This window comes from Hippocampus zosterae, chromosome 10 (genome assembly GCF_025434085.1).
Source record: "Hippocampus zosterae strain Florida chromosome 10, ASM2543408v3, whole genome shotgun sequence".
Classification (NCBI taxonomy): Eukaryota; Metazoa; Chordata; class Actinopteri; order Syngnathiformes; family Syngnathidae; genus Hippocampus; species Hippocampus zosterae.
Window position 1 is genome coordinate 8,644,226 of NC_067460.1, and position 12,209 is coordinate 8,656,434.

The following is a 12,209-nucleotide window of genomic DNA, read 5'->3' on the forward strand; positions in this document are numbered from 1 at the left end:
AGTGTTGTTTCTTGCATGCACCTTCAAACATTTCGTGCGTGAGTACACGATGCTTATTAAGACCGAGAGCCTAGAGGATGCTGTGGAGTGATTCAGACGTGGTGTAATTTCCATATTAGACTCACTGCCACAAGATGTGTTTGTGTGTGTCTTAAACATGTCATAGTTGACTTCCTGTTTCTTTTCTGATTTGTCAGGTGATGACTCACCTGCATGTGATCGAAGAGAGGATGAACCAGAGTCTATCCCTGCTCTACAAGGTCCCCTACGTGGCCGAGGAGATCCAGGATGAAATCGGTGAGTTCCTCAGAAGGAACCGGGATGATCAGGGGGGGTGGGGGGGGGGGGCATTCCAACCCCACCTGCAAAAGGAAAATCAGCAACAAATTGAAAATATTTTTGTTACGTTTCATCCTCCCTCACAGTTAAACAGCTTGAAAAGCACCTTTTAAATACATTGTAAATGTATTTGAACACACAGACAAAAATGTCAAGCATAAAATATTTAGAAACTACTGAATGTATACTTCATAATGAATTTGTTTCCAAAAAAATAGGGCCTGAGCAATTCATTTGCCGATATTAGCGCTTTTTGTAAATAAATCAACTGATTTTTGCCAACGTTATTATAGTATCTGTCTACATGTGTTGCTCAAGCTTTTGTGATCAAATAACCCTTGCCTAAAGGGTTCTAAAACTGTGAGTATCAGTGCTTGCTATGGGCATGTCATTGGCGTTTCTGTTATATAAACAGTATAACAGTATCCCTGTTATCCAGGCAAAAAAAAACAACAACTACTGAGTAATAATAAGGAAGCCGAGGTCAGCGGTTAAATGTGTTGTTCTTTCTCAGCGCTGCGGAAGATTGAGCATGGATGTATCGATGAAAGTCGCGCTGTGTCGACGTCGAGATGAAAGCCGAGCGAGTGCGCTGACAGAATTGGGTCATGTTTGAGCGGCTTCCTGCTGGGAGACTCCCTCGGAAAAAACACACAGACAAACGCTAATTGCTACTTCTCAGAGAATGAGGATCAGGTGTTTTGAGTTTAGGGAACATTTGCTCACACTATTGATGGTAAAATTTAAAGATCTGCATCTTGTGTCTGGGGCTGTGAAGAACATCTCCATAATTTTTATTGTTTTTTTTTTTTTTTTTAATGTGCCAGGTGAGCTGCTGCAGGAGCAGAAAGCCAACATGGACCAATTCCTGTCGTCTATCTCCGAATCCCAGCCGGACGTCACCGTGTCCTCGGAGGAGAACGTGGAGGTGCCCGTCGTGTCCGAGGGGAAACCCTACCGGCCAATCCAGGTCACTTCTTTGGGATCCCGCCCGGAGCCAGAGGGTGAGCGTGGTTGACGTGATGTGGCTCTGCTGGGTCCACGTACCCAAGGACCTCCTCAAAATCCTAATACCAATTCAACATTATTACCATGCCACAGGAATTAAAAAGTTGCCTAAACTTGAGAAAAAGTCATATTGATGTTATAATTAGTTTACAATTTTTAGTTACGATGTTCAAAATACATTTGAAAAATGGTGTCATTAAACTCACAATTAACGAGAAGGGAGAGTCAGTCAGTGAATTTCAACAATCCAACTTTATTCACACTGTGAGCATTTTTTTTGTGTCCCTCTGAACACTCTGTCATACTTTTGCCTCATCCCAGAATATGTTGCTTAATATCTTTATCTTGCCTTATTCTTCACTCATTAAATTTTCTCTTCTTCCTCTTTGTTCTTCTTTATTTTCCATCTTGTGTAAACAACAAGGCGATCTGTCCGACCCGCAGCGAGCCTTCAAGAAAGGTTGGTGCCCAATGTGGCGTCTTCCTTCCCTTCTGATTTCCACATTTTCTCCTGTCGTGTTTCTCATGCTTGCCTTTGTGCCGCAATTTGGATAAAGGGTTGTGCTTTCAACAGAGAAAACAGCGTTTCATACACGTTTTACATCCTGTCCTGGAAGTAGAGTACGAGTTCGAATGACAATTGCTAAAATGCTAACAGATAATGTCCAAGCATAGATTCAGTCATCCATGTCAAGGCAAGTGGATTCTGGAATTGGTTGTGTTTTCTTTGTTGCTTTCTGAAACCATTTTAAAATGATTCAAAGAGTTGTGTTTTTAAGAGTACTGTAGCAATTTGTTCTTCAATGAAATTGTCATACTTGATTGCCAACAATATAACCTCTTCATTTCATGGCATTTGTCTTGGCTGCCCTGCATCCAGTGCATGTAGTTGGATGTTGGAATTTTTTGTCCAATCAGATTTCAGCCTCTGTGTGTTGCCATGGCAATCTAATCTGCCCAGCGCCTCCAGAATCAGTAGGACTAGTACAGATAATTCAATTATATTCACCGTGGGACAGTAACATCTGTCAAAGTCAAAGTCAGCTTTATTGTCAAATATGCCTTTATGTACAACATACAACACAGATGAAATTTCTTTCCTCTCAACCACAGTGCAAACATGCAGTGTATTAAAAACACACCTGGCTAAAAATAAGTAATAAGTAAAAATCAGTAATAATCTGCATTTTTTTTTTCTCATCCAGCAGTCGGTCAGAGCAAAACTGTTCAACTACCAAATTACATCCCTAGCAATCTGTACACATGTAATACATTTTAATCATCAGAATCTCTTGTGTAATGTATTTTATTTTTTGTTTGTTTTTGTCAACTAGGATTCACTGCATATCGTTTTGATAGGCCTTTGTGGCAGGCAATACAGTCGTTGCATTGTGCTGAACCTGTGAAAGGCTTTTATTGTCATCCTCCTCCGTGCGCTGCGGAGACGAGTCGAGCATGCGCATAATGATTTTGATTTGTGTTTTAAGTCTTCCGTCTCGCCCTCGCAGGCTCCGCTGTGTCCGGCCTGGATGGTCTGATTGGTGCCGAGGAGAGAATCATCAACAGCAAGACCAAAATGGGACCCAACGTGGTAAGAACAGCATTTTTTTTCTTCTTTCAACTTACTTAACTCCACACATTCACAAGTAAGAGTGGCCATGTTGATTCCAAACATTAGTATGGATGGGCAGGTAGCGATATGTGGTATCCCTATCGGGCCGATACCAGCCTTATTTGTAGGTACTCGTGGCCACCAGTAACTAAGGCAAAATAAAGCTGACATTGAGTAAATCCTCCTCGCGTAGTTGGCGCTGTTCTCCGAGACTATGATACATCGGCAAATCATCATCTTTATCCGAAAGAAAGGTCTTTTTATTAACAATTTCAAGTACATTTATACGTTGGTTTTCGACCATAATCCGTTCCAGAAGGCTGTTCCAAAACCGATTTGTTTGAAAACCGAAACCACGCTCTTTTTAAAAAAAAAATCTGTATTGAGCACATCTGCTCACAATGGAACGCTACACGAGGAAGCGTCACTTCTTCTTGTAAGCAAGGCGAGAGGAGTCAAGTGGCGCATTCAAGTGCGCTCAGTTTGGTCAAAAACCGATTTTCGGTCATAATCCGAGGCATAAAAAAAACTAAATATTTTTGGTCGAAAACCGTTTTGGTCGAGAACAGAGACATTCGAAAACCGAGGTTACCGAGGTATCGATACTCGGTTTTGGCGAGTACTCAAAGAGTGAACACTCATACTGGTCTTGGGCTGGGAAAAAAAGTGGTATCGAACATTCCTATTTCTACCACTTTACAACAAGGTTACTGTAATAAATATTTTCTAACACAATGATAGTTTTTCACCACAAGCTGCTAATCACGAGCAACGTGTTGGACTTATCACTTTGTTATTATTTAAAGGGCGCATATGTCAAAATTAACGTCGAATGCCTCACAACAGCCTTATAACCATGACGATGAATCCCAGCTCATCAGCACAGAGCCTTAATGATAATTAATGGAATAGAATTAAATTAGGCTTTATGACACCGGTAGATCTTAATTATACATCTGGTATCATTGTAGTGACTGAAAAATACACGTGACCTGAGGCCTTTGAAGCATGTGATTTATTGCAGCCAATCAACAAAGAGCAGTGAAGATCATAATGAAAACATTATTGTGAAATAAATAAATAAAAACAATATACTGTACCTGTATATCCTATTCATGCACATTATTATTTCAAAAGTTGTACAAAATCTCCAAAGAAGAATTTTAAGCATAATATATTTCTGCTTTTAAAATATTGTGAAGAAAAATAAACATTGCAATGATTATAATTTAAATAATAGGAAGCTACCAGAGTTGGATTTTTTTTTTACAGCAAGTGCCACTGCGAAAATATTTCACTCTCCATGTACCGCCACAATGACCGACAATAAAATACATACAAGTGTTCATCAAAAATACAAACTACAAGTAATTTTCAATCATCAGAAAACACCATGCACTGAAAAACAAAGCAATGTAAATAAACGTTAAGCACGATATAAATACATCCAAGCATCCATTTTCCGATCCGCTTATCCTCACAAGGGTTGCGGGGGGTGCTGTTGAACCCACTACCTCTGCACTGTTAGGTCAACGCGCTAACCACTGGACCACCGTGCAGCCCAATATGAAAATATGTATACTTTAAATTTGTTCTCAATAAAAAATGTTCAACAGCACATTCCTTACAATTTTTACACTCAGCACTGGGTCACTAAAGTTCAAGTTTAGCTTTAACGTGGGGCTCAGTCTTTCACGTGACCTGATGTCACCCTGATTTCTGAAGACAACACACACACACACACGCACAGAACTCTCCAAAGTGAACTATGTTGCAGCAAACTGGATTTATTTGTGCGTCCTGCCGACAATCCGCTTCGAGCTTTGTTAAACCGCATGTGACCTGTCTCCATGTGTTTGGATGCTGCATGCGTGTCTGTGTGTATGTCTGTGTATGTGGCATGCGAACAAGCCTGGGAAATGGTAGTTCTCAAACTGGGGTTTGCCAGCTGTAGCTTGGGGGTCGGCGAAAGAGTTTGCAATCAATTCTTACCTTAGCTTTGGTCTGATACAATTGTGACATACCGTCACATATTTTGAGGAATAAACAATAAAGACCTAATTTTTGGGAGAGGAACAAGCGAAATAATTAATGTATAATTTCCTCGGCTACGATGATTTCTTAAAAATGTAATAAGGATACATGTACACATTTTTGGAGTGGGTTGGGGTGTTGGGGTCTTGAAAAAATGTTTGACCTGGAACTAAAATGTTTGAGAACATGAGGCCTGTAGTCTACAAGCAGTTTGCCTGCGTCTGTCGCATGCATCTATGTGCGTGTGTGATTTGTGGCAATGTTTGTGTGCTCAAGACAGAGAACATCATCATACTGTCACAGGCAGCGCCTCCTCTGAAGATTTGTGCCCTCAGTAATGAAAAACATGTATGTGTGTGTGCCGGGGACTGATTTTAATGTTCATATATGCAGACGCGCACTCACACAGGCACTGATAATCCCTTCACTTTACTGCGCACGCTCTCAACCTGTCTCTCTCACTCTCTCTCTCTCACATACACATGCGCGCACGCTCACAAACACACACACACGCACACACGCACAAACACACACAAATACATATACACGCGTACAGTAACCCGGGCTGCCCTGTCTGTGTTGACAGGTGATTGATGAGTCTCTGGATGTTAAAGAAGTTGTTTACAGTGCAGAGAGACTCCACATTTTGCATGATGATGAGCTGGTGAGTATGGCGGCGCCCCCCAGTCCCCCACAAGCCTCCGTGGGCAACTTGCGGCGAGGGTGCTCAGTAGTCCTTAATGCAAAGTAACCAGTGTGACTTTGAACCTGGATGTGCAGCGGAAACCTCAAAAGTCTTGAGAGTCCGATTCTTCTAACTTTCACACAGAGGACGAGGTCTGGAATTTGCCCAAAATGGCTGCTTCTAACAAAATAGCTGACTTCCTGTTCAGTTTTAGACATTTTATCAAATATTTGTCAAGTTACACCTTGACGTCACGCTTTGCCAACATCAGATGCCGTACTTTCCCCCCCAAATTAACTGAATGATTGTGACTGCAAGGGCATTTCACTGGTTTCACTGATAAAAATATTACAGATTTTCAGAAACCCAAACTAAATTCACATCTCCTTGTTATTGTTTATTATTATTATTATTATTGTTGTTGTTGTTGTTATTTTGTTCAGGCTAGTACATGGTGCTGGTTTGTGCATGTGTGCATGCTCTTTATGCGAATGTAATGCACACCTGACTTGTTGGGTCATGTGACACCACATATGATGTCATATGTGTCAGATAGCAACTGTAGGAGACTTGTTGTGACTTTGCATTGAAACGAGAGGACGTCTTTCACACAACACACACACACACACGCACACAGATTTCACCTGTATCATTTCCTTTTCAGTCCAAGTACACAATTTTTGCAGCAAGACACACTTTGATTTCCAGCAAGGCTCTACGTTTTTGCCCTATTTACTGTATGTACTGTATTTATGTTGTGAAGAAAAAGGTCAAACAAAAAAATAGAACATGATTAGATGTAAAATACAAACCATATTATGTAAAAACTGCTCAATATCAGAAAGAAATAATTTTTAAAGTGAGAAAAACTGCAACCATATGAGATGGAAAATCAACAAATAATACAAATAATATGGGGGTGAGGGGTGGGGTAAAAAAATGGCCAAACATAATAACGATTGGTAACAATAATGGCAATATCGCAATACGGTGATGTTAAAATCGCCACAATATTATTGCCGTCATGTCATGATTTTAAAAGCACCACATCTGTTTAATACGGCAGGTTATTATTTTTTTGTGCAATTCCATAATCCTCTGGTAGTTACTCTATTAGAGCAGTTTAAAATGAATTTGACATGTTTTGACCACCTACGTTTAGAACCCGCGCTAATCGCCAAATGAAGAGGAACATGACACATTTCAGTTCCTCCACAAATTGACTTGATTGGCAATTTGTGCATGCATTCACAAGTAAATATCTCAATATGAAGTGCAGTCAACCGAACGCAGCATTGTGAACTACAAAGACCATGACACTTTGCGCCGCTGAGCCAATTGGACAAATGGACAATGAAGAGATCATCCACTCCTATTTGTTTGTCACTCAACTCAACTGTATTTATAGAGCACTTGAAAACAATCACCGCTGTATAAAAAGTGCTGTACATGGGACAAATATCATAATATCATACATACAACAATAAACAATAAAGGAATACCGAAGACAGTAGAAAGCACAAAAATAGTAAAACTAAAATCAAGTCGGAGTCATGCTGAGTCAAAGAATACAAATGAGTTTTGAGACGAGTTTTAAGGATGGGCAGTGAGGGGGCTTGCCGAATGTTCAGTGGGAGGTCATTCCAAAGAGAGGGACCAGCAATGGAAAAGGCTCGTTCCCCTTTGAGCTTCTGCTTAGTTCTTGGTATCTCTAATAGTGTCTGGTCTGCAGACCTGAGGCACTGGCCAGGTACATAGCGGTGGTGGGGCGAGGCTATTTATATCAAAGATCTTTAAAATAACTCTCAAAATGTTTAGGGAGCCAGTGAAGGGATATCAGAGTAGGAGTTATGTGCTCCCTCTTACGAGTAACAGTCAAGAGGCGAGCGAGCAACAGCATTCTGGACCAACTGGAGACGCTTAATGGAGGATTGGCTAACTCCAAAGTAAAGTGCATTACAGTACTAAGGCCGGGACGTGACGAAGGCATGAATTATTGTTTCTTGAAATTCAATGAAAAGAAGACAGAAGTGATTGTGTTTGGTCCCAGTGGCCCTTGCACATGCCATGCTGGAGACTTGGGCGGGATCGAAAAAATAGCAAATATGTGTTCACAATAGTCCCAACATATGAGGTTTCATGATTCTTTTTCGTGGAATAAGGCTCCAAAATACCCACACGAGACGACACACAAGTATATCGCTACATATTGTGGTGTATTTCTTGATGCACATTTTGTAAGAACAAGAAACTAAATATAGAAGTTGACCCCCCACCCCCACCCCCGATTCCCTCCAACCAGGAGACCTACAGGCCCCTGGGCGAGGACTTCAGCTTCGGCAGCAGCGTTCTGATCGGCCTGCTGGTGATCGCGGTTGCCATAGCGACGGTGATCATAATCAGTCTGGTGCTGCTGCGGAAGAGACAGTACGGCACCATCAGACACGGCATTGTGGAGGTAGGCGACGTCTCTGTGCTGCCCTTCGTGCTTCCTTAGTTTAAAGAGGGACGGAACCCTAGACGTCACACTAGACTTTCTGTTGTATTTTATATGCGCAATCTTGTTCATGAGCTAGGACTCCCATTTTTGTGACTGACATCAATCTGCACGGCACCTGGTGTGTCTCTGCGCAGAGGCGGATTCAACCTGATGTTGGTAAATTCGGTGACGACCATGTTTTGACTCGTGCTAGAATACAACGTGATCTTGCTTTAAGGATTAAGTTCCTCTATCAGCTGAATGATTTGCCAATCAAAGTGGAAAATCTGACATGGAAAGAATTACTATATGTATTAAATATAGAGTGGCTATTAGGACTATGCACCTCTCCACTAAATGACGATTTGTGTGTGTGTGTGTGTGTGTGTGCGTGTGTGTGTGTGTGTGTGTGTGTGTGTACGTGTGTGTCCGTCCATTCCATCCATTCCATCCATTTTCCGATCCGCTTTATCCTCGCAAGGGTGCTGGAGCCTATCCCAGCTGTCTTCGGGCAATAGGCGGGGAACAACACCCTGAATCGGTTGCCAGCCAATCTTAGGGCACAGAGAGACCAACAACCATTTGCGCTCACGCTCTCACCTAGGGACAATTTGGAGTGTTCAAACAGCCTGCCATGCATGTTTTTGGTGTGTCGGAGGAAACCGGAGTACCCAGAGAAAACCTCTCTCTCTCTCTCTCTTTCTCTTTCTCTCTCCCTCTCTCGCTCTCTCTCGCTATATATATATGCATCGCTCCAATAAGAGACGATTTTATACTTTGATACAATATCGTATCTCGGTACAAGGGGTGCGATACGAATAAAGAAAACTATTGTTTAAAGTGGAATGAGTTGATTCGTTGTGATTACAATTCAATTCGATATATTATGGTTAAATTTGAGCAGGTATGATACATAAGTTTCTTATTGTCATTTTATAATAACATTAAATTTGTCAGTCGGCTGCTGTAAATGTGGCATTTCTTTCCCACCAATAAAAGGCAATACATCTGTCCTTACATACACTGGGTGCTATACCGATTCAAGGATGGTATATTTGAAGTCATTCATTCATTCCTTTTCCAAACCGCTTGATCCTCACTAGGGTCGCGGGGGGTGCTGGAGCCTATCCCAGCTGTCTTCGGGCAGTAGGCGAGGGGAATCGGTTGCCAGCCAATCGCAGGGCACACACAGACGAACAACCATCCACGCTCACACTCATACCTAGGGACAATTTAGAGTGTTCAATCAGCCTGCCATGCATGTTTTTGGAATGTGGGAGGAAACCGGAGGACCCGGAGAAAACCCACGCAAGCACGGGGAGAACATGCAAACTCCACACAGGAAGGCCGCAGCCATAATCGAACCCTGCACCTCTGCACTGTGAAGGCAATGTGCTAACCACTCGACTACTGGGCCGCCAATTGTCATTATAAATAATAAAATAATTTAAAATCAAAACAGATTTTCTGATTCAACTTGGTTTACATTACAGCCCAATAGACAGCCTGAAAAATTCCCGCCAGTGTCCTAAAAGGAGTGTGTTTTATGCTCTTGGTGGCAGGTGGACCCCATGTTGACGCCAGAGGAGCGCCACCTTAACAAGATGCAGAACCACGGTTACGAGAACCCCACCTACAAATACCTGGAGCAGATGCAGATCTGACCCTGCAGGGGGCGCCGCCACGGAACCGACTGGCATATACTACTGACCAATAATTCCGTAATAAGATGATGACCATTACAATGCTGTTGTTCCACTCATTTACATGCATCCGAAACATCCCTCCTACTTGCTACTATTGTATCATGGAGCTCCTTTTTTTTTTATTGCATAGTTGTTGATTACGAGGGGTTGTTTTGTCACCATTTTCACTTGCTTGGATAAAAGATATGTAACATTTCTGACGATTTTTGTTTTGTTTTGTTTTTTTTTTTTTTGACGTGATTCAAAAGCAGTTTTTGATGCCAATGCCGCCGTTTTCTCAGTTTCTTTTCTCCTCGATAGCTTGCTTGGAAATAAATATTTGTACCCATTAAAATATATTATGAAACAATTGATGAGGGGTAAAAAAGACTATTTACAGATGATACATTGATAAAATATTATATGATGGGAATATGTAAAATACTGGTCGAAATCAAAGTTCGTTCCAGTTTTGACACATAGGGGGCAGGCCATTATTGCACTTAGTACTTTCTTAGCTTGAGTCCCAGTGCATCTATGTGATAGTCTAAAAGAATGTTATTTATCATCTGTTATGAAATCTTAATAAACAGATGCTTAGACTTGGACCACTACTTAGCTGAACTGAGTGACAGGCATCAAACTGTTCATCACTCTCTTGCAAGATTGACTTAACCCATTCTATTTCTCAGCGGCTCATTTATAGGTAGAAAATTAAAAAATGTTTGATTCTACAAAGTATTAAGAACGTAACTTCCAAATCCAAATATTGTCATTTTCAAGCACTTGTTTACAGGCTTTTTTACAACAAGTATCACTATCGTGGACAACATTCCATACATTAGTGTCATAAATATGGAGGACAAAATATTACTTGACCAATCACGGCTCACCTCTTCTCCGAAGCTGGGCCATGATAGGTCTTTACCTCAGCCCTGAGGAACTGTGATGTCATTTTCAGTCAAAATGGCCGCCCCCCCACGATGGACAATAAGGGCTTGATTTTACTGCTTAAATCATATTCCACAAATGCAATATTAATCAGAATGCCAAGCTTAAGGCTGGTTGGGCTGCATAGAACTTATTATTGTAAAGAAAATGTTGGGGTTGACTTCACCTTTAAATATGATTCTATTATAATGTATTGGTCATAAAAGTTAAGTAAAAAAATGAGAAATAAAAGCTTAAATAAAACAACACAAAAACCATATAATTTTGGGGTTTTTTTTGTGGAGGGGGCAGGGGTCTCACCTTTTTTCCAGAGCTATATATGCAGTCACACATGTTGGGGAAGTCCTGAAACAAAGGTGGGCGCCCAGCCCATTTAAGAATTATAATTAGACATGTATTAAAACAAAACAACAAAAACTCATCAATTTTTTTCATAAATGTTAGTATGGCTGTCAGCGGAAGAACTTCTTCCCAAGGTTTCCTACCGATCTTCCCGAGATTGAATGTAAACTGGAATGTTCTATTTCAGGTTGTGATAGGGGACAACTTTTGCCTCATCAGAGGACATATTTGGTTGGATTTGGAACCACGTCTCAAATTCAATCATTTCGTTTTTTGCATGACAATTTTTTTTAAGCTTTTCCAACTCAAGCCCCCCCCCCCCTCCCCCAACTTAACAAATGTTTTTTCCTCCCAACAAAAACACTGCTTGAACAAACACTGTACATAAACTGATTTACTATAACAGATATGAAAAGAAAGAAGATAGGCCAGAATTCACAACTAAAAGGACTTGCCTCCGAAGCTCCAAATAACCTTTGGCAACTAAATAAAAAAACTATTTTCCCTCTCTGCTGTCTTTATATAATCACTGTTACAATCATGGCTTTTCTTTCCAGAGGACTTTTTCTGTGCTGCTGTGCATTGTTCTGATACATTAGATGGTGTTCTATATCAAAATATGTATACATTTATCTATTTGAAATTTCTCTTTCTATTTGTTTGTTCCTCTTGTGACAGTACTGTAGCTCTGTATGTCTCACTATGCACCCCAGAAAAGAAAAAAAAATCAGCTTCAGTCTTGTAACTATAACTGCCTGTTTGATTGTGTATGGCGACACACACACAAACACACATGGCTAAATTTTGCTGTATTTCGTTTGTATTTTATTATTATTATTCATCAGAGAGTGGCGTAACAAGCAGTTTTCTGGTTAAGGGGACAACACGTGTCAATAAAGTCACAACTTCCACTCCCATGCGTTGTTTTTTCACACAGCCCGACAATGATGGAATGTTGATTTTAATAGTGTGTGTTAATGGTTGTTAAACACAAAATATTGACTCAGTAGTCATTAAATACAAAAATAATAAACTCATTGTTATGTAATCTAGTAGATGTTTTTAATGGACAAA

At 40.7% G+C, this 12,209-nt stretch overlaps 1 protein-coding gene across 4 annotated transcripts in view; it reads left to right on the forward strand.

Moving 5' to 3' along the window:
* aplp2 (amyloid beta (A4) precursor-like protein 2) overlaps positions 1 to 12,046 on the forward strand; it is a 51,868-nt gene extending 39,822 nt beyond the window's left edge. The window contains exons 12-18 of one of the 4 annotated variants that reach the window (XM_052078894.1): positions 198 to 297; positions 1,167 to 1,343; positions 1,772 to 1,807; positions 2,856 to 2,938; positions 5,580 to 5,657; positions 7,981 to 8,136; positions 9,720 to 12,046. In XM_052078894.1, the coding sequence (XP_051934854.1) occupies positions 198 to 297; positions 1,167 to 1,343; positions 1,772 to 1,807; positions 2,856 to 2,938; positions 5,580 to 5,657; positions 7,981 to 8,136; positions 9,720 to 9,821 (732 nt within the window). In that variant the 3' untranslated portion in view covers positions 9,822 to 12,046. The remainder of the gene's footprint in view (positions 1 to 197; positions 298 to 1,166; positions 1,344 to 1,771; positions 1,808 to 2,855; positions 2,939 to 5,579; positions 5,658 to 7,980; positions 8,137 to 9,719) is intronic. The other 3 variants (XM_052078896.1, XM_052078895.1, XM_052078897.1) reach the window with 3 other exon arrangements.
* The last annotated feature ends 163 nt before the right edge of the window (positions 12,047 to 12,209 follow it).